At 45.5% G+C, this 22926-nt stretch overlaps 1 protein-coding gene across 4 annotated transcripts in view; it reads left to right on the top strand.

Moving 5' to 3' along the window:
* The window catches only part of MYO10 (myosin X), a 293414-nt gene that overhangs the window by 252967 nt on the left and 17521 nt on the right, over positions 1-22926 (top strand). For all 4 annotated transcript variants that reach the window (XM_048508398.1, XM_048508397.1, XM_048508396.1 and 1 more), the window contains 8 exons: positions 9672-9765; positions 10770-10825; positions 12655-12797; positions 15382-15576; positions 16060-16217; positions 16791-16914; positions 19809-20106; positions 20953-21160. In XM_048508398.1, coding sequence (XP_048364355.1) covers positions 9672-9765; positions 10770-10825; positions 12655-12797; positions 15382-15576; positions 16060-16217; positions 16791-16914; positions 19809-20106; positions 20953-21160 — 1276 coding nt within the window. The remainder of the gene's footprint in view (positions 1-9671; positions 9766-10769; positions 10826-12654; positions 12798-15381; positions 15577-16059; positions 16218-16790; positions 16915-19808; positions 20107-20952; positions 21161-22926) is intronic.

The raw sequence follows: 22926 nt of genomic DNA, 5'->3' as shown, positions 1-22926 counted from the left end.
ACTATCAAAGTTCTGAGTCTTTTAGAACTCGCATCGCCTGTATTCGACTATGACTGCCAGTACAATAAAGTACAATACAATAAAGAACTGAAAATGGTTACTTTTGCCTGGACTTTACTAGTTCATTACATTATGCGAGTTCATTACATTTTGACGTGAAGTACAAGGTTACCTGATGTCTCGCCGTGGTCTCACCTCCACGGATCCTGATAAGCAGGGATTCAGAGGTCCTTTCAACTGTGAATATGAGGTTAGGACGGAGACCCCCATAGAGGATCCTGCCCAGCCTCCCCTGCCCTGGTTCATGCAGAGGAGACTGATCAGAAGCTGGATCCAGAACCAGAACCTCTGTCGTTGGTTGTGCTGTCCCGACCTCGTCTCAGCCGGAGTGTTACTTTCCTCGGGTTGCAGGAGCAGGTTGAACAAGAAATTCTGATGGCGACCCGCAGAACCCTGTCAGCATTCTATCGTCCCCTGACCCAGGAACAGAGTGACATGGATGGAGGAGCTGCCATGGACCATGAACCGGTGGCAATGCATTTCACCACCGGCCGCCGGATGGATTACAAGCCCGTTATGAGAATGGTAACTGAGGAGATTGGTCTTTCTGCTATCCATGGTACTACTCGCAAGTAGCTTGAACGATTTCTTGATCGTTGCTTTGAGGAGACCATGGCTACTGGACACCGACACAGCACCGGCGTTCGACCCAAGGTCCCCTAAAAGACTCTTCCTAGACATGATTCGGGCGAAACCAAATCAACCCAAGGGGAGTCTCAAAAGCCTTGGCCTGATGAGGAAGTGGAATGGGATCAGTTGGTGAATCTGGGTGCTTCACAACCAGGCTCGTTTCCCCATGGAGTGTTCAGGGAGGATGAACCAGTGGAAATACTTGATCCTCCTGGGGCCGGCTCTTCATGCAAGGAGGACGAGCCGGGATGGCCGGGACTCCAAGAAGACCCAGGTCTACATTCCCTACAGGCGCAACAGGCTGCACTGGACCAGGCTAAGCATGAATGGCAGGAGGCCCGGGAAGCCTTGATTGATAAACGTGTTCGTCAGTGGTTTCAACTCAGGGAAGAGTATGACAAGGAACATGAGGAGTTATATCAGCAGGTGCAAAAGGATCGAGAACAACAGGAACATGAAGTTTTGCACGCTGTGGAGCCGTCCAAGCAAGAATTGCTCCGGGAAGTACAGCAGCTACGCACTCTGAAATTACAACAATCCCAGGACGCTGCTGCCCACAGCACTGAACTTGTTCAAATCCAGTGTGAATGTGCAGCTCTGGAGAAGTAAAGGTCCGAACTGCTTCGGAAGGAATGTGACTTGGTGGCCATCGAGGCCCGTGAACGCGCTGCAGCAGCAGACCTACAACGCCAGCTAACTGCTCAAGCGGCGGAGTTACGTTCGGAACGCCAACGTGTTGCAGCAAGCCAGACCCATGGACGGCCAGATACGCCTTGTCCCCATTTGGTGGACGATCGATCCACCTGACCACCACCAAGACGCTCCAGCTCAACATGCAGCACCTGCTCCAGCTCAACACACAGCACCCCTTCTTCCTGCACCTCAGGGTCGGGGTTTCACCCGTCCGCGTATTCTGGCTCGTTTCAATGGTACTGCGTCAAAACTACCGTATTTAATCTTTCAGCTGGATGCCCATATGCAGGAATACGATGACATGTATCGGTCCGAAAGGGAGAAGGTTCAAGACATCGGATCGGTTTTGGATGGGGAAGTGGCAGAGTGGTTTGTGGAACTTTTTGAACTTGATGCTGAGGAACTTAACTCGGTAGCCGACTTCTTGCAAGGCTTACGCTTATGTTTCAAGGATCAAGATGCCTGTGATAACGCTAAAAAGATACTTAAAACAATGCGGCAGGGCACCAAGCCATTTGTGGAGTTTGCTCATCAGTTCCATGCGGTCGCCAGCAAAATTCCTGACTGGCCAGACCGGATGAAAGCTGAATACTTTTATGAGGCTGTTGATCCAGAAATCCGGAGTTGGGCTATTATGAACAACGAGCCTTGTACAGTGGCAGAATGGATTGAAATCAGCAGTATCATTGCAGGCAGACTCAACCGTTCCGAAGGGTCGGGGACCAAAACCCAGCCGGCCAAACAGCCTGTGCCTCAGGTGAAGAAAGCTCCTGCCTCAGCTGCCACCCCACCTGCCACTGCTGAAAGTGTCTCTGAGCGATGTCATCGTTTAGGACTCTGTGTGTATTGTGGCGAACCTGGTCATGTAGCTGCGACCTGCCCAAAGAACACCAAACCCACAGGCAGCTTGCCTCCAAAAAGATCTACGGCTAAGCCAGCACGGCAATCAGCGCCTCCTAAGTCAACTCAGGGCACATCAAAAGCCTTGGATGCAGAGGAACTTGATTTCCCCGAGGAAGATAAAACCACCACCAGCATCAGACTCTCTACAGCAGTTCCTGAAACTATGGAGCCTCCTAAAGATGCGGTAAGTGTTGGTGGTGCCTCTATTACCCTAATGACTACATTGTCTAATCCGGCCAAGCATACTCATATTTTGGCTCGGGCGCTTGTGGACTCCGGGTGCTCCCATTGCCTTATGCGACTGCAAATAGTGGAGGAACGTGGATTACAATTAATTCTGCTGGCCAAACCCTTACCATTTACACAAATGGACAGTAGCCCTTTAGGGGGAAGTGGTCCAGCTCGTTTTAAAATTGAACCCGTCCTGTTGCAATGTGAGAAGCATTGGGAGCACCTTAGTTTCATTTTGGCCCCATTGGCGAAATACCTGATTGTTCTTGGAATGTCCTGGTTAGAGACACATGATCCCACTATCCGATGGGTATCTCGCATAGTTCTTTTTACTGATCCACCCTGTGGGGACCACATGCATGAAGGTGACCCACCTGAACCAAGCACCCCTGCATTGGCTTCTGGCATTTCCTCGCTACCTGAACTGCCCGAAGTGCCTAAGTGTTACTGGGACCTTGCCAGAGTTTTTGAAGAGCGGGAATGCGACCAGCTGCCCTCCCATAGGGACACAGATTGTAAGATTGAGTTGATCCCAGGAGCCAAACTACCGAAGGGCTGTGTATATCGGATGAGTCCCACTGAGGAGACTAAGTTAAGGGCGTTTCTGGACAAGAATCTGGCTCGTGGTTTCATTCGGAAGGCAACTAGGAACACGTATGCTGCGCCCGTATTGTTTGTCAAGAAAAAGGATGGCTCTTTGAGATTGTGAACTGACTATAGAGGTTTGAATGCAGTGTTGGCCTCCAACAAATACCCTTGATCAAATACCTTTTAGATGCTTTGGGGTCAGGGCGGTTTTTACCAAGTTGGATTTGAGAGAGGCTTACTATAGAGTACGCGTCGCAGAAGGTTATGAGTATCTCACAGCCTTCAACACTAAGTTTGGACAGTATGAATATCTCGTAATGCCATTTGGATTACACGGCGCGCCCAGGGCTTTCATGTCCTTGATCAACTAGGGTTTGCAAGATTTATTGTCTAAAGGAGTGGGGGTGTATTTAGATGATGTCCTAATTTATTCCTCCACCGAGGAGGAGCATGTAGCTCTGGTTCGCACACTGCTGCAGAGGCTTCTTGACAACTCTTTATTTGTGAAACTGTCCAAATGTGCCTTCCATCAGGAAAAGTTGGACTTTCTTGGATATCGTGTGTCGGGGGGATTGGAAATGGACCCTGCTAAGGTGGCAGCAGTAGTAAATTGGCCCATCTGTACCACCCGCAGGGAACTCCAGTTGTTTCTGGGATTTCCTAACTTCCATCGTGACTTTATTCTGCAATTCACCCAAATGGCCTTGCCCTGAACTGATTTACTACGTACGAAAGGCAAGGGGCTGCAAGCAGCTAAGCCGGGTATCCCTCTTAATTGAACCGACAGTTGCCAACAGGCGTTTCAACAACTTAAGACTGCCTTTACAACCGAGCCTATTTTTACCCATCCCGATCCTGACTTGCCGTTTATAGTACATGTAGACGCGTCTGACAAACCTTTAGGGGCAGCCCTGTTACAATGGGGTGCGGATGGAAAACTGTCTTGAAGAAGTTTTCTGGTCCTGAGCTCAATTGGACAGTAGGTGACGAGGAAACTGGCAGCCATTAAAGAAGCTCTCCGCACTTGGCACCATTGGTTAGAGGGTGCTGCCCGCCCTTTCCAAGTTTGGTTGGATCATAAAAACCTGACGGCTCCGTCCACCCCCAGTAAAATGTCGGCTAAGCAATTGTGATGGGCTGATTTCTTTTCCCGGTTCCAGTTTACAGTGCATTTTCCCCCGAGAAAACCAACTGATTAGCGGACACGCGCTCTTGCCTTCCTCGGGGAGGGGGGGGGGATACCTCCTTACGTGCCATTCCACGTACTGTACTTTCTGCATCGCAGTTGGGTCTTGCAGTCACCCAGTCCCAAACTCGCGCACAGTCCGAACTGCCCCTGGTTTCATTAACCCCGGCTGATGCTCCTCCCAGCTTGCTCAAGCAGGCTCTAGATTTTGATGCCTGGCACTGCGGTGCCACAGAGTATGGTTGTTTTGGTGCTGCCTGTAGACTAAGACATGCTCTATAGTTTCATAGTTGTTTCATTTCATTCCAATTCAAAAATCATATGAATTCATGAGGATCAGTTTAAAATCATCTGGATTCTCATTTTATCCAGACCCCAAAGCAAATGAAGAACAGAAGCAACAGCACACCAGGGTGGGGTGAGGGAAAAGAAACTTGAAGCTGCACAGGATATTACAAATGCAAAACAACAGAACAAACCAAGGAAAACAACAAGAAAGTTTCCCCTTTTTGATAAAAGTTAGTGGGCTTAGCCTAAGTCCAGAGCCTTCCCTCACCCTCAACCAACCAAAAAGCACAACTGGGATTCTGGGAACAATGAAAATGTTAACAGCTTAACACTGAAACAGCTTATGAACAAGTTAAACTTGGTTAGGAGAGCCCTCACCCTCTGGGCCTGCCCCCTCAGCCCCCTCAACACAGCCACCCTTCCACCAAGCACTGCCACAAACAGCTGGAATAACAAGAGCAATAACATGTTAACAGTGAAATTAAAAAAAAAAAAAGAAAACCTGGCATTAGCAGCTTTGCTCCCAGCCTCACACTTCATTGGCCACGGTCAGTTTTCTCCCCCTTCCTGTGCCTAAAGGTGCAAACTCTGCAAAGACCTAGCTAGCCAGATCCCTGCAGAAATGCATGGCCCTCATTGGCTGGGACTCAACTCTTCAATTTGCTGCCCTGGTAACAAAACACAGAGTGCATCAGAGAAGGAGAGAAGGAGACTGCAGCCAGCTCCAGACACACACACACACACACACACACACACACACACACCCCGGATCTCACAAGAAAGTCCAAACACACACCCAGCAATTGATAAGTAAACTGGAGGGGGTATTGGGGGGGCGAATTCTCCAAAATGGGAAAAAAGGTTTTTTGAAGATGGTTTTTAAAGGAGTCCAAGCAGCCAGCGGCTGTGGGAGGAAGGAAGGATCCCCTTTGGATTTTAAATAGCTGAAATCCGAAAAGCCGAATCTATTACGCTTTTCCGCTTTTGTCAGTATTCAGCTCCGGGTTTTTGGCATGGCTTGAATTCAGGGCTGAATAAAACCCGAAAAAAATCTGATCAGGCTTTTTTCTGTTTGTTTTTTTACCAGTTCGACTTAATCGAATCTCCAAGCCTAATCTCCAACCGTGACAAGCCTATGAGGAGCTCAGATGCAGATCACGATAACTACTCCTAGGCCACCTTTAGTTCTTTCCCCAGCATGTGATACCCTTTGAATCAGGGATGCTGCACCGTCTTTGTTTCAGAATGCTCCGCTTGGGTCCTAGCGCCTGCCTAACCGAACTAGGCAGGCACTAGGACCCAAGTGGAGCATTCTGAAACAAAGACCGTCCAGCAAGTAGTTAGAACTCTACTTGGATTTTTAGGTGGGAAAGAGTGTAGCTATCATAGCAGCTGCTGATAGACTCACCATAGCTAGTAGCTGGGGACTTGTATATTCAGAGGCAGCATAACTCTGGATACCACTGTGAGAGGGTGACATTTGGGGAAGGCTTTGGCGTGCATGCTCCATCGGCAGACACATAGCGCCAGGGGGCGTCTTGCCCTGGGCGGGGGCATGGCAGTTCCCCCTTGCTGCCCTCTAGGGCAACTGGTTGGCCACTATGTGAAACAGGATGTGGGCTAGGTGGGTTACTGACCTGATGCAGCAGGACTTTCCTTTGTGTTCTTATGACCCATTCTCCTTACATTTGACTAATGTATTTGACTAAGCTTTTATTTACCGTAAGTCATTTAGACATTGTTTCGCATGTACACTAGTTGTTATAACCTGCATGAATTAATTATGAGGTTTGTGAAGCAATGCCACTTTTTGTTTGCCTGAAATATTGTCATTCAAGGCTTTTTAGATGGCCCTGATAAAAGGTGGTCAGGTCTCCCCTGGCAACTAGCAGGGGTGGGGTGGGGTGGGGTGGGGACTTCACCAGTGGCAAATGGAGGCCAGAAAGAGGCTGGCTTCAACACAATGTCATCACTTCCGGAAAAGATGTTATCAAGTTGCTGACAATCATGGTGACACTCTAGTATTTGGGAAAAATCTCTATGGTAGAAGCTATTTTTACAATATTTTACCATAGAGTTTGCCCAAATACCAGATTGTCCACACAATTGTTGGCAATACAGTGACATCACTTCTGAAAGTGATGTTATGGCATCGACACTCGCTTCATTCCAGTCTTTGTTTGGAGCAAGGAAGTCCCCTGCAGGCCAGCTGGACGTTGTTGGGAGGGAGGGGGAGGAGTGGCAACCCTCTCCTGATGACTATTGGACAGAGAGGCTCCTCTGAAGGTGGGGAAGATGTCTGTGGCTAGTAATTATACATTTATATCTTTTCCCAAGAACTGCAGGAAGTTCTCTTAACAGGAACAGGGGTGGGGGTTAATGTTTAACAAATTGTGTCATAACTGTTAGTGAATCAAAAGCCAGACATGTTTCAAATGAACGGCATCTCCTAAAAATTAGGTATATTTTGGTATTGAAAAAAGTGGCATTGCCTCTCATGAATGGTTAACTATTCACTCAGCCCACCGTACAGAGTTGCTGTAAGATAAAATAGGCTGTAATGCTGCTGCATTCCTTGAAAAAATGATTGAATGTCTACGTGACTAGTAAATAAAACCTAGAGTTGGTTGCTAAGTCATCCACCTTATCTGGTCACAAAATGGCGATGGGAGATGGTGGTGAGATAGCAAGGCTTGCAAACAGTAACTTATTTGAAATAGTTTTGAGTGTAGATTGTTATTAAAAATAATAACAGGTTATTATTATGATTCTCAAAAATAGACCAGGAGCAGATGAAACTCAGTTCTACGTATTCAACACCAATGGAAAAATAACTCAAATTATACAGTACTAGCAGGGCACCTGTGCTTCGCTACGCATACTTCATCACAGGCTCTCTATGAATTTCGGGGTGACATTCAGCATACTTCTTTACAGCCTGTTTGTGCACTTTGGGGTGATATGTAGCATATTTCCTCACAGCCTGTCTGTGGACTGATGGGTTTGTTTTTGCATATTTTGCAGCAGCTTCCTGTAGTTGTATCTATCTTTATAATGCAAATGTGTTATTGCCAAGGTCTTTTCACCTGGAATTGGGCTCCGGGAAAGATGTCATGTGGAAACAGCCGTTGTATTTTCGGGATGCAAAAAGGAAGTGTTCTGCCATTGGATGCTGATGAGTGAGAAGGCTGTGAAGAGGTTCAGGGTAGGGTTGAAGGGCAGGGAGTTGGACTGTACTGCCACCGCAGCACATTCCTGGGGACTCATCCCGCCACTTCGAGAGCACGACACCAAAGCTACTAGGGGTGATCCAGGGAGGCCGAGAGCAAAGAAACTTGTCTCCACAGTTATTAAATCTGATGTCCATATGCAGAACCCGACAAAATGTTTAGTAGTCAAAGCTGTGATAGTGTGGTTTTGTAAATCTTGTTTTGATAGTATTTGGCTGTAAGCCCGGTGCTTGTTAAGCGTGAGGGTGGGTGGAGGAGTACTTTATACAGCAGCCTGTCTGTCATAACTTCAGGGGTGACATTCAGCATATTTCTTCACAGCCTGTCTGTGGACTGATGGGTTCCCTACGATTTTTCAAAATAATAGGTTGTAATCAATCGCTGTTGTGGAGGGCGGTGGTAGAGTGCAGTTGGTGAAGGACATGAAGCTGGTGGTGTTGAACTGTCACCCTTAGAATGTTCATGCAGCATGTCTGTGGACTGAGCGGTTGGTTTGCCCTTAGAATGTTCACGCAGATGGCCAGAGATGAGCAGTTAAAACAGCAAATAGGTAATAAATCGAGTGAAAGTGACTATTTTGGGAAATCCTTTCTTAGTGAGCACCTGGAGTACGTAAGGAACAGGTGTGCCAAATTTCATGTGTGTGGCTTCGGTGGTTTTTAAGTTCTGTTGATGAGTGAGTCAGTGAGTAGTATTTCGTGTTTATAGATATAGATTGAGTTATGAATTTCTGCTTCTATATAGGGGGGTTTGAGTCATTATTCCCTGAAAATGTTGGCTTTAAAAGGTGGCCACACCATAAGAATACTTGCTTTAATTTGCTGATTATGTGAAAAAGTACAGTGTATGTTTCAGTGGAAAGGTTATTTATTTACAATTTCTAGGCATCCCTTCTGCTTAATGGTCTCAGAGCAGCTTACAATTTACCAGATTAAAATGTACAACAGTACAGAACAAAGACACCATAAAATTAATCCCTCACTAAACTAAAGGGGATGAATTTAAAGAGAAGGGAAAGGGAGAGGAAAAGGAGGAGGAGGAGGAGACAGGGAGGGGAGGGAGGCCAACCATGATAGAATACCATTGTTCCCCGCAACCGTAGGCAGGGTGTGTGCCAGGGGGGATGGGAGGCTACTGGGTTATTACTGTGTTCTGCTGTGCTTTGCTGTTCTGTAGTGTTGCAGTGAAAGTTATGCTGTTTGGCTTCTCACATGGGGGGGCGGGAGACACTGATGCATATTATCGTCTGTTCTGAGAGAATTGCTCAGAACAGACTTCTGCCTTCTTTCTGCTTGTAGCAATAAAATCTTTGAACTTTCAATTGTTTCATTTTCTATGCAGAGAAGTTCTGACAGCGGTCTTACAGGCCCTGCGGAAGTGTGCTAAGTCCCCCAGGGTCTGGGTCTCATTTGATAGCGCTTTCCAACAGGTCAGAGCCAGGGCAACAAAGGCCAGACATCTTTCAGGCCAGGGATCACCAACAAATTATTATCAATAGAGCGAAGAGCTGTCTTGAGGGTATATTTGGAGAAAAATTGAATTGCGGTTGTTGAATTTGATTTTAACATATCCATCTTGTTGGAGCAGTAAATCTGTCAACTGTCATCACGATGTATGATTCAGAGGGTGAAAGTTAGTGGACTGAAATTCTAAAATGATCTCCATCTGTATTTTATGTTTATGGACAGTTGGTTGTTTTTGGAGCTCATTAACAGAAGGCAGGAATGGCTTTTGCTTTGCGCTGAAGTGCAGGGATGTGATGATCCTGCAGACCTTACTGCATTTCAGCAAGAAAAGCGGTCCACCTGTCTGAGCCTTTGTCATACTGATCTCCTGTTTTCCTCCCCTTTCTGACCTTGCAGTCAGTGGTTCAGTGTTCTGAGTCAAGTTCATGCCTCCACAGAACAGGAAATCCAAGAGATGCACGATGAGCAGGCAAATCCACAAAATGCAGTGGTAAGGATGGATTTAGAAGCACATTGTCAACTTCTGAACTGTGTGTTTAGGAAGTAAAAGAGTTTGATTCATTGGTGAATCTCAGTGCTGGCTGTGTTGATTCTCTGGCACACAGGCTCCTGGAATGTCATTTTTAGGAATATCAAAGGTCAAGTTATATTATTCCTCTTCTGAAAAGCTGAACTACTATTTCTGTGTCTGAGTTAATGCCCTATTTCTTAAGTGACAGTGATCCTGAGGTTACATTGGCAATAGCAAACATTTTCTCAGATGTTATATCCCTTAAAGAATAGATTTAGAATTATGCTGCTCAAGATTTATAACTCAAGGAGCTTCTAAGGAGGAAAGGAATGGAATCTCAATTCTCCTTTTTTTTCCCCAGGGCAGAAGAGGCCCAGTTTTGGGGGTGCTGAGGATAGGGGTGCCACGTCTCCCACTGTCATAGAAAGGCTCCTGACAATTCCCTCTCTTCCCTATTGGCACTTTAACAGTTACAAATTGGGCCCGGGGGGTGCAGGGGGGATGCCATAGAGTTTTGGAGGAATCCTAGAGTGTTACCTCTTGCTGTAATGGTTTTACTTCTGGTTTTTGCAAAAAAAGGGATGTCCTGTGCCAGGGGAGTGCTTCCATGCCTGTCCCCCAAATCCTCCTGGCAGCAGTCCTGTGGATATGTATTGATATGTATTTGCTTAATACAGTTATAAGCCTTCCTTTCTCGCAGATTACTGGGACCCAGACTCATAAAAAAGCCCAGACTGCCTCCCTGGTAACTCTTAAAAGATAAACCAAGAGTTGTCCTTGAGGAAGAGCATCAGGCTACTTGGAAATTGAAACAGGCTCTTAGCAAGAGAAAGATTCTGTCCCTGGAGTTTCTTGTGCACGATCATGTGGCTCACTTTTTTGCACAATCCATCTGTGGAATTGTGAAAGTATTTGTTTCTCTTGTGGTATGTAGTATTCCTGGATATATCCCATATGCCCATCTATTGGCTCTTTTTTCCTAGGGCACACTGGATGTGGGGATGATTGACTCTGTCTGTGCATCTGACAACCCAGATCGGTATGTTCAAATTCAGATGTCTTAATTTTTGTTAGACATTTCGTTAGGGCCGGTTTTGGCAACTTTCCTTATTTACCACGGCCTTTTAACAAGAGAAGCTGAAGAAGAAAGGGAAGCTGGAGCAGTTCCCAAATTTTCTGGCTTGGGTTCTAATGAAGGTATGTTTCTCTTTACCAAGGATGGTGGAAGAAGCAGAAACCCCTTTGGCTGCCTCCGTTCCGAAACCATTTCTTCCACCTTTCAGAAGCCTAAATGCTCCACAGCAAGGAGTAGAAGGGCTTATGTTTTCCTTTACACAAATCACACTATATCAAATATAAGTATGAGTTTGTCCATATGTGCATAATTTTATGTCTAACACCTGATGACAAGAATTCGTGAACCAATTCACACATCATTCTTCCAAGCCATTGCCCTTTTGGTGAGACATATCCAGAGGCGTAGTTAGGGGAAATGGAGCCCAGTGCAAAATCTGAGCTTTGTGCCCACCTGCCTTCCCCTCCTCCCCCCATGGGTGACTGCTGTGATGCTGGAATCCACCCCCAAACAGCATCACTTTCAATGGTGTTTAAACTAGGGAGCCCAAATTCTCCTTTTAAATCCACCTTAAAGGGAAAATCTGGGGTCTCCAGTTAAAACAACATTGAAAGTGATGCTGTTTTGGGGTGGATTATCCCCCACCCTGAAACACCATCACTTTCAATGTTTAAACTGGAGACCTCAGATTCTCCCTTTAAATCCATGCCGAAGGGGGTGGATTTAAAAGGAGAATCTGGGGAAATTTGGGGGGTGCCGGCTCTAAGGGGTGCAATTGTTCTTTGGACCCCCTGAACCAAATCTCACCTAACTTGGGTGATAGCATCAGGACAATCTCCCAAAACAACCCTGAAATTTTGGTGCTGCTAGCCTGCACCCCCTGCAGGCCAAAACCTGAAAAAACACTAAAAAATACAAAAAACCCCACAAACCGGATTTTTTGCCCCCCCCCCCCCGCCCCGGTCATGTGCCCAGTGCAACGTGCACCCCCCGGCCCCCTGGTATCTAAGCCTCTGGACATATCTGCCCATTGGTCCATGCAAACCATTGCTTCATTGATGCATTTATTGATTTCATTTATAACTAGCCTTTCTCCCCATTGAGAGGCCTAAAAGGTATACAGCTTTCTCCTCCACTTTATCTTCTTAATAATCACACAGTGGGGTAGGCAAGGCTGAGGGTAGCCGACTGTTCCAAGGTCACCCAGCAAACTTCCATGTCAGAGTGGAGGTTCAGGCTTGGCCCTCCCGGTTCCTAGTCCAACACTCTATACAGACTTTACCTTATTGGCCTGAAGTTGTCTAGATGCCTGTTTGAACCATCTTCCCAGTTTTCAGGGAAGTACTCCACTGAGATTGTGATCCAACATTCTTGGTTGTAAAAGCTGGGCATATTTTGCCAGGTGGGTTAGCCTGATTTGCTGAGAATTTCTGCACCAACACAGGGCAAGGTATGAGGTGTGCAGGTCAGGGCCTCTTCTCCAGTCCTCATAATGAATGGAGCAAGCCAAGCGCTCTGTCCTGGGACCTCAGCTGCAAAACAAAACCAGCCCCCTTCCCCCCCCCCTCAGATGTTTGTGGCGCATGCTTCTAAGTGACTGCATTGGAAGATTGTGCCAAGCATTCTTTAATGTCATTTAAGATAAAATGGTGAGGTGACTCAGGAATGAGTCTGTGTCTACAGGGCAAACAAGGGGGAAGCTGTTATCCTGACAGTAGGTGGAATAAGTTGTTTTGGTCCCAAACACCATTCATGTTTATAAAGCAACCCTCTTCTTTTTTCTCCCTATGCAGGCCCAACTCCTTTGTGATCATCACCGCTAACCGAGTTCTTCACTGCAATTCAGACACTCCAGAGGAGATGCATCACTGGATCACTCTGCTGCAGAGGTCCAAGGGGGATACGCGAGTAGAGGGGCAGGAGTTCATAGTGAGGGGTAAGAGAAATTCCTCCAGCAGAATGTATGATTCCTTATTAATTCTGACTTTTAAAAATGAACGGCAGGGGACCCCCATTCAGCCCTTTTTCCTGCTTCCAAATCTCACAGTAGCTGACTTCTCATCCAGAGAGCAACACCATCGATCACTCCTGTGTCCATCTGAAACTGCCGTGTGCAGCCTCAGCCAGTGGGGTTTCTACAAAGGGTGGTTTCCCTACAGATCCTGTTTTAAAGCTTTTGAAGCGTTAATACCTGAAGTTTTAATGCCTCACCTGCTCTAGTATAGGGGGTTGAAAGAAGATATTCAGAATCTCTTCTTGGGGATTGTTTTGGCCCTTCCCGCGGGACTCCTGCAGTTCTGAGGAGGGCAGAGACGGGCCTCCCCTTCCCCAGAGCATCCAGCTATTCTGCAGAGGAGGAGACTCGCCAGAACAAACCCCTCTAGTGGACCATTTTTCAAGGCCTTGACATACAAGGACGCCACTCATTCTGGCTTCCTCAGGGACATTCTTCTCAGATAGTCCATCTCCAATAATCTTCTTGACAGTTCAACTGATAGTTGTGTTTTCAACTCTGATACCTTGATAGGTAGATCATTATTTTCTAAACCTAAATTTTCATTATAGTTAACATTAAACTGAAACCAGTCACCTCAGAACCCCCTACCTAGTTAATATTTACATCCTTACGCTTTCCAACAGTGCCTTCGGCACTACTGGATGAATGTTATTCCCAAATACCCTTGAACCCATTCTTTTCTATCAGGGGAACCAGCTGTGGAAGACTTGCCTCATTATATTTTTCTTGTATTCTGACTATGGAGCCTAGGGCTAAATTCCTTGCTAGGCGGCTGGCTTGCCCAAGCCTTCTTTCTGATTCTGATAAACTATCTTTTTTATTATCAAATACTGATCCTTACATTGGACATCTTTGTTTGGCCAAGGCAGCTAGGAAGACAAAGACTGATGTGGTTTCAAGGAGGGCAGTCATTCAAGCCATGGTTTAATGTTCTGATATTTTCTTAACCTTTTATTGCTACTATTTTGTGGTACTTGCACTTGGAAATTTTATTTTTACTTGCATTTTATATCTTATTTTGTAATGTTGGGAGTTGCTTGGTTCAGACGTTTGGTTCTATACAAAGAAATTCACACATCTGCAGTGGGTGTCTTAAGAATAGACAGGTCTTGCTAGTTCCCTTATGGGAAGGAGCTCCTGTTTTCACCATGTGCACCTCACTCACACCTCTTATATACGACTGAGACAGTTCAGGATTCATACCAGTAGCCCACTGCTACTAATACCCTTGCAGCCAGATTCGAGTCCAGTTGCACTTTAGAGACCAACAGAGTTTTCAGGCTATGAGCTTGCAAGAGTCAAAGCTCCCTTCATCAGATACAAATAGGAACTGAGATCTTGGAGCCCTTATATCCCATTCTGAAGGTGGGTGAGATGTTGCAAAGAAAGGAGTCAGGACACAAAGGGACAATGGCTAATGTAATCAACTTGATTACAGCAGGGGAGAAATGCTTAGGGAGCAGAAAATCAGCATCTGTACTGAGATAAAAATCCTGTGTCCCTATTCAACTCTGGGGGGATCCATTGTTCTGAATTTATGAATGAATTCAAGTTCAGCAACCTCATCTTTATCATCTCCCCTTGAAACTTCTCTGTTTGAGGACGACAGAATGCTGTGGAAAATTAAAATGATCCCCCACTAGGTTTGAGTGTTGTGATTTTTGACATTGATTTATGCCCGTTTATTCTTTTGTGTAAGGGTTGACCTGTTTGTCCAGTGCAACGAGTGAAAGAGCATTGTTGACACTTGATGGCACATATCATGTTGGAAGATGGGCAAGTCAATGCACCTGAGAAATTATGGGTCATGTTAGGTCAAGTGATTGTGTTGGCAGAGTGAACATGGGGAAGGAGCTGGCTTTGTTAATTGCAGGCCTGGTCCCAGAGTCTGTGTACATATTAGGAAGTGCGCTGTTGTGGGTTAGAAGTTATTTAAGGTTCGGAGGCTGTCAGTGAACAAGAAAAGGTTCACTGTTGGATGCCTGTGAGGCAGTGGCATCATTGCCCACCATAGGTTTGCAGGTCATTAACATTACATTAAACTGGTTGGAGCTAAGAGCTGTGTGTGACTGTTCTGTTGTTGTTTTTGGGGGGCCTATCTTGTAGCAAGTCATCTCTTGATGTCAGAGGGCTTTGTTGATCTGTTTCCTGGCTATTGTAATTCTAGAAATATCTTCTGTAGAGCCTGAGAGTGAGAATCTCCTTCAGATAAACAATGTGACTGCCGTGTACAGCTTGGCTGTAGATAGTGGACTTTTTGGTGTGCTTTAGGCTAGTTTCTGGAGACACGTGGATATGTGGCTCTTGCAGTATCTGGTATTGACTTCCTCTTCATGGACCGATAAGTGTTTTTTCCCCCAATCTCAGAAAACTAACAGATCTTGTTTTACGACTGTTATAAATGCCAGTTGCTGCCTTAACCTGAAGAACAGCTGAGGTGAACTCATCCCTTTATAAGAAGATATTTGATTCAGGTGATACCTTTTATTTTCCTCATCATCAGGATGGCTGCACAAGGAGGTTAAGAATAATCCCAAGATGACTTCATTGAAGCTGAAGAAACGGTGGTTTGTGCTGACACACAATTCTTTGGATTACTACAAGAGCTCAGAGAAGAATGCCCTCAAATTGGGTACTCTTGTGTTAAACAGCCTCTGCTCTGTCGCACCCCCAGATGAGAAAACCTTTAAAGAGACAGGTAATGGGCCTTTGGGGGGTGTTTTCCCCTCATGGCATTAGATTCAATTTGCATGATTACAATAGTATTAATAATCTTGAAAATACTTCTGGAATTTCATATCTGATAGAAACTCATTTCAGGTTCTTATTGGATGGAAGCACAAGAAATGAATTATGCCTTTTTAACATCCTTATGTTGATATAATTAACTATACCTCCTTAGGTGACCAGTAAATGACTTTTAATTTGCATAGAACACTGGTCTCCCCACTATTTTGATCTGCATAATAGAAAGATAGAATAGGAAGCAGTTGGTTACCGCAAGAGGACACCCACCGGCCTACATTTCTGTGGCAGTCGGGGAACTGCAATCCATGACACACCTGCTTCCTCCTTTGAATCAACTGGAATGGTTGGATGTAGTCAACAAATTCAGCTTTGCCAGATATGTCACTTATTAGTGTCAGTTTGAATTCACAAGATGTTATTTGGTCTGCTGTAGGCTACTGGAATGTTACTGTCTATGGCCGCAAGCACTCTTACCGCCTTTACACCAAGTTGCTCAATGAAGCCACTCGCTGGTCAGGTGCTATACAGAATGTGACGGATACGAAAGCCCCAATTGACACTCCTACTCAGCAACTTATTCAAGACATTAAGGTGAGGCTACACTCAGGAAAGATTTCGACTGAGGGAACTCCCCCCCCCCTTTAGAACTTTCCTTCAATAAAGAAATGGCTAACTGTTCACTAAGGGTGGTGAACAGCAGGTGTCTCTGAGGCCCAGTTCCTGTTGTTGGAGGTGTGGAGTTATTTTTTCCCTACATGAGGGCATCCTTCAAACTCTGCCCTGGACTTGTTGGTGGATTTATTCCGATGTTAGTCCCCCCTCCTATATGCCCCCAAAATATGAGAGTTAGTTTGGAGCTGAGGCGCCCTACGGTTGATGACAGATAGAGATAGAGAGCCACTGGCATCCTGCCCCCACAAGATAACAGAGACAATCCCGGTTCTCATGAGACCAAAGGGTCAGGGGAAAGCCTAGTTATCTACTCAGCATGTGAAGCCATAAAGTAAAGATCAAGGAAAGAATGCCCCAGAATGGCAGTGGTAACATATATCAGGCTGGTTACATATATCTTGTAGCAATTACATTGAGTTAGGAATACATCTCAATCACCACTGAATTCTTCATTGGTTTATTTCTCATTCTGCTTTCTTCATGTGTGCACAGGAGAACTGTCTAAACCCTGACGTTGTTGAGCAGATCTATAAGAGGAATCCTATTCTTCGTTACACACAACATCCACTCCATTCCCCGCTGTTGCCTCTTCCATACGGGGACATCAGTTTGAATGGTGAGACCTTAAGCTGTGGAAGTCCATTCTTGTTATTCAAAAGCACACAACTAAGAACTTGTCTGTCCGCAAAGATAAGATGATTTGACTAATTCAATTATCATTTCAGTCCCTTTTACAGTATAGCACATTGCTGTCGTTAACTAGCAGCCAGGGAGTATTACTGTTCGGGTTAGAACAGCTCCAGTGCATTTTCTGTGGCTCTGTCTACTCCACCTACCTCCCAGGACTAGGATGTCCAACTTACTCAGTAAAAATCTATTTAACAGTCAGTTGCTGGGGGGATACTTCATTATGGAAGATTATAACTGCACCCCAGAGGAAAGGGACCATTAAAAAAAGCTTCAGTAGAGAAGGGGAGAAGTCACCCGTAGGCGTCGGAGGCCGGCCTCCTGAGGCAGAGCCACGCCCTGCAACTTTCAGGAGTCGGACCGATAATCTTGTTAGATTTCGATCCTTGAATCAATAAGCGGACTCTGGATTGTTGACCAGCAGCATTTATTGGAAAGGTCACGAAGCGCCCGGCCTGCAAGCAGCCAGCTCTGCCAAACCTGCCTTTTGCTGTCGCCTTTATTCAGAAACAGTCCCCCCTCCCATTTCCCCAAAGAATGTGAGAAAGAGTTAGCAACAGATAGAGATAGAGCCACCTGGACTCCGATCCCCACGGAGCAGCAGAAACATCCCGTTTCCCATGGGAGTAGGTGGTGTCAGGGATAAGCCTAGTTACCTACCAAGCGTGTGAAACCAGAGAGGGAAGATCAAGGAAAGAATGTTCCATTACAATGGTGGTAACATAAAGCAGGCGAAGTGCATATATCTGAAAGCAGGTAAATTGACAGGAATGCATCTCAGTCACCCAGAGACAATCACCATCCACATATTATGTAGCCATTACAGGGAGTTAGGAGTGCACCTCAATTAACTAGGGGCCATCCCTGACAATCTCAGCAGCCTGATGCAGTGACCCGTGAGGCCCCTTTATACATGGTCATATCCTCGTTTCCAATCTTTGAGACAATAAACTAATTCTAAAAAAGAAGGAAAAATTAATAAGAGGGAAAATTAATACTTGGGAAATTATTCAAAACACATTTAAGTGCACATTTTAATAAACAAAAAAATCTGTTTTGTCAACTTTTTAGCACGGGTGTTCATACAGTCAGGACTGTTACCCTATATCTATAGAGAGAGAGACAGAGAGAGAGACAGAGAGACAGAGAGAGATTGCCTACCGTGTTTCCCCGAATATAAGACAGTGTCTTATATTAATTTTTGCTCCCAAAGATGTGCTATGTCTTATTTTCAGGGGATGTCTTATTTTTCCTGTGTTCTGTTTGTCGGGCATGCTTCCAAACAAAAACTTTGCTATGTCTTACTTTCGGGGGATGCCTTATATTTCGCACTTCAGCAAAACCTCTACTATGTCTTATTTTCGGGGATGTCTTATATTAGGGGGAACAGGGTATGTATACGGGTTTCAGCTCACCATAAGAAACCAGCAGAGAAAATAGATTTCTTTTTTCAATGATTTTATTGGGAAAATAACAAATGGAATAAAATAAAATCTCACTCACATTCACTCAGTTACTGGGGTAAAAACACATGCTTTCAAGGGTTCCTAGGATGTAATTTAGGGGTGAAAGATATATAGAGATAAGGCATGGGATATCAAGGATTATATTACCAGTCTTGTGGATGTCCAGGAAGCAGAGACCTAATGGCTAAGCCAGTGGTGGCGAACCTATGGCACGCGTGCCAGAGGTGGCACTCAGAGCCCTCTCTGTGGGCACGCGTGCACAGAGTTCATTGTATGGGGAGCAGAACCCCCCGCGCGTGCGCACACACACACACATCTAGGCTGCGTGCACCGCAGTGAGCAGGTAGGACTCAGCTGGGAGGGCTGGTGCCTGTGCTTACTCCTTTACCTAGGAGTAAGCTCAGTTGCTGGCAATGGGGCTTCTGAGTAAAGCCTCCTAGGGTCATCGATCTTCACCCGCCTGCGGCTGGTAACGGTTGCTTCAAAGCAAAGCCACCAACTACCACCAAGCTTACTCCTGGGTAATGCGTGCCTCGGAGCCAACCATTTTTTCTAAACTAAAACCTCAGTATTCAGGTTAAATTGCCGTGTTGCACTTTGCAATAAATAAGTGGGTTTTGGGTTGCAGTTTGGCACTCGGTCTCGAAAAGGTTCAACATCACTGGGCTAGGCTCTGGATGATCAGCTCTGTTGGAACAATATTATTGGACACCATGGTGGTGTGATAACATTGAACAACCGACTGGGGTCTGGGGTGGGCTTTTATAGGTCAATACATGGGGCCAAGGAAATCCTTTAAGAAAGAATTTTTCCTGCTATTCCAGGTGATGTAATGGTCTTGAGTATCCAGACCATTGAGCTGATGGCTGACCCATTATCTTAATGGGTTTTGCTGGGTGTTGGACAATACAGGTAACGACCCTTAATGGGTGTTACAACATAGATGGTCACAAGGAGATGAGTCAGAAAGAGGGAGACTCTTGAGTAGATTAAGAAAGCGAGACAAAAGAACTGGTGTCGCCCAGGTGTGCTCTTGCCCATATTCAAATATTATTTCCTGAGTATGAGCCAGGCATGAGGTGGGGGGGGGGGGAGTCCTTGAGGCCTTCTTGCCCACAAGTTCAGACTATCCTAAGATGGAGTTTTTGAATCAGACTCCTACGTTTCAGGGCACTGTCCTGCTAGGTCTGACAGGGCAGCATTCCGAGAGAAAGACCACTCTCTCACCCTCCACACTGCTATAGGTCTTAGGTTGGTTACAGGACATTGTGCTCCAAAGGTTTAGCTAATGTGAAATACAATAAAATTTGGCCTGTTGAGTAATTATAAGATTCTCTGTGGTGTTTCTGTTCTCTAGTGCTGAAAGACAAAGGCTACACCACTCTCCAGGACGAAGCCATCAAGATATTTCATTCTCTTCAACAGCTGGAGTCCCTGTCAGATCCCGTTCCCATAATCCAGGGCGTTCTCCAGACAGGGCATGATTTGCGGCCTCTGCGAGATGAGCTTTATTGCCAGCTCATCAAACAGACCAACAAAGTGCCCAATCCGGGGAGTGTGGGCAATCTACACAGTTGGCAGATTCTCACCTGCATGAGCTGCATGTTTCTGCCAAGCCGGGGTATCCTCAAGTACTTGAAGTTTCACCTAAAAAGGTAAGCAAAGTTTCAGAATGGATGGATGCATAAAATGCTGTAAGTAGAGAATACAGCGTTCTTCAGGTTTTTTCCTTCTTGTGAGGAGGAATGTGAGTTCTGCAACACTTTGCAATCCAGCAGCCAGTACCAAATGTTCTTTTGGTCCTGAGACTGGCAAAGGGAGGCAGGGCATTTGTATTGCTTCCGTGCCGTGTTTATAGCAGCGGAGCAGAGAGTTTGGACTGCAGAAGAGAGGTCAAACTGGAGAGAAGGGAACTCCCAATTCATCCCATCTCCTATTTCTACACCTGAAATAATCGCTTTTAAGAGAGAGAGATTCAGTATCATTGATTATGTTTAATATTATTGTTCAACAGCTACACTGAGATCAAACTGGGTTTATATTTGGCTAATCTTTTACATAGAATATTCTATTACATAGATGGATCAGTTATGAATAGGTGAAGTTCTGCATGATTGAAAAGCCGGAAGGGGTGGGAACTCTCTTCCATGGGTACCCGCGATCTGCAAGTGACCCTTAAGCCAACAAAAGGACTCTGAAGTATCGATCAGTAGCATTTATTGAGCAGGAACTGAAGCACCACACGAGCAGAGCCAGTTCTGCCGAAGCTGGCATTCGCAGCCCCCTTTATCCCCCAAGCAAGCCCCTCCCCCACTTTCCTAAGAATTCGTGAAAACAGTCTTTGGAGCTGAGGCGTGCCAAGGTCGCAAGCAGATAGTGAAAGCAAGTCACTAGTCCCAAAGCCCTGTTGGTAGTTCTTTGCATATCTGGCATTGTAAATATTGCTTTTCAAATCACCAGATTTAGGGGGGAAAAGAAATTGAAATGTTGTCTTCTCACAGGGTCTGCGACCAGTTTCCGGGCACTGAAATGGAAAAAAATGCCCTTTTCATTTATGAATCCCTTAAGAAGACCAAGAGCAGAGAATTTGTGCCATCCAGGGATGAAATTGAAGCTCTGATCCACAGGCGGGAGATGACATCAACAGTCTACTGTCATGGTGGAGGATCCTGTAAGATCACTATCAACTCCCACACTACAGCTGGTGAGGTGAGAAGCTGCAGTGCATCTCAATTCCCGCTACACTAAGACATTTTTTACTAGATGCATGCACACTTGGGTAACCTGTGCTGAGATCCTGTACTGTGTGAACACGCATTGTTCCAGGGAGGCAGTCATAAGAACATAAGAACTAGCCTGCTGGATCAGACCAGAGTCCATCTAGTCCAGCATTCTGCTACTCGCAGTGGCCCACCAGGTGCCTTTGGGAGCTCACATGCAGGATGTGAAAGCAATGGCCTTCTGCTGCTGCTGCTCCTGAGCACCTGGTCTGCTAAGGCATTTGCAATCTGAGATCAAGGAGGATCAAGATTGGTAGCCATAGATTGACTTCTCCTCCATAAATCTGTCCAAACCCTTTTTAAAGCCATATCCAGGTTAGTGGGCCATCACCACCTCCGGTCGCAGCATATTCCCAACACCAATCACACGTTGCGTGAAGTGTTTCCTTTTATGAGGCCTAATTCTCCCCCCCAGCATTTCTTCTATAATGAATGCCCCTTGAGCCCAGATATTGTGAGAAAGAGAGAAAAATTTCTCTCTGTCAACATTTTCTACCCCATGCATAATTTTATAGACTTCAATCATATCCCCCCTCCGACGCCTCCTCTCCAAACTAAAGAGTCCCAAACGCTGCAGCCTCTCCTCATAAGGAAGGTGCTCCAGTCCCTCAATCATTCTCATTGCCCTTTTCGTTGTCTCTTTCTATCTCTTCGATATCCTTTTTGAGATGTGGCAACCAGAACTGAACACAGTACTCCAAGTGCGGTCGCACCACTGCTTTATATAAGGGCATGACAATCCTTGCAGTTTTATTATCAACTCCTTTCCTAATGAGATCCCCAGCATAGCGGTTGTCTTTTTCACAGCTGCCATGCATTGAGTTGACATTCCCATGGAACTATCAACTAAGACGCCCAAATCCCTTTCCTGGTCTGTGACTGATAGCACTGACCCCTGTAGCGTGTATGTGAAGTTTGGATTTTTTGCCCCTATGTGCATCACTTTACATTTTGCTACATTGAACTGCATTTGCCATTTCTGATTCACCTAATTCACCTAATTTATCAAGGTCCGCTTGGAGCTCTTCGCAATCCTTTGTGGTTCTCACCACCCTACATAATTTGGTATCATCTGCAAACTTGGCCACCACGCTACCCACCCCTACTTCCAGTCATATGGTTACATCATAAACACTCATTGGAGAGGAGATTTATGAGCAGAGAAAGGCAAAAGCCACTCCAGTTGTTGTGTGCCTGTGTGAAATGCAGAAACATTTCTGCTATGCTATTTTTGGCATCTTGGAAAGTGAGCATTTCTCCTCAGCACCTGGGCAGGTTATAAAATTGACATATAATAGTAGAACCAAGATCATACCCCTGCAGAACAATCAAATGAGTGAATGAGTCTGGATTTGTATTTACCCTGCTCTTCTTCCTGTATTTCTGTTCTTTTTATTGGTACTTTTGGATCAGTTCTAGTTCTAGGAAATTCTACAGAAGAAAAGGGAAAGCTGCACTGATATATGTAACCGGCAACAGTTTGCTTTTGTTCCTGACTAGCCGCAGAATATTAAATCTGAGCATTATTTGTCAAGAAAGGACAAAATTAATTTGAAAGTTCTACTGTTGAGTGTTGAAAAGAAAAAGGAAAGGGCTCTGCTGCCCTTTCAGATTCTGACTCGTACTGTGCCTTCATTTTCTAAAGTCTGACTAGCTTTCTCATGTCTCATTTTGGTTTCGTCCTGTTACCCCGAT

This window comes from Sphaerodactylus townsendi, linkage group LG09 (assembly GCF_021028975.2).
Source record: "Sphaerodactylus townsendi isolate TG3544 linkage group LG09, MPM_Stown_v2.3, whole genome shotgun sequence".
NCBI lineage: Eukaryota > Metazoa > Chordata > Lepidosauria > Squamata > Sphaerodactylidae > Sphaerodactylus > Sphaerodactylus townsendi.
Note: the sequence above shows the minus strand (reverse complement) of the source record. Positions and strands in the feature narration are given on the sequence as shown.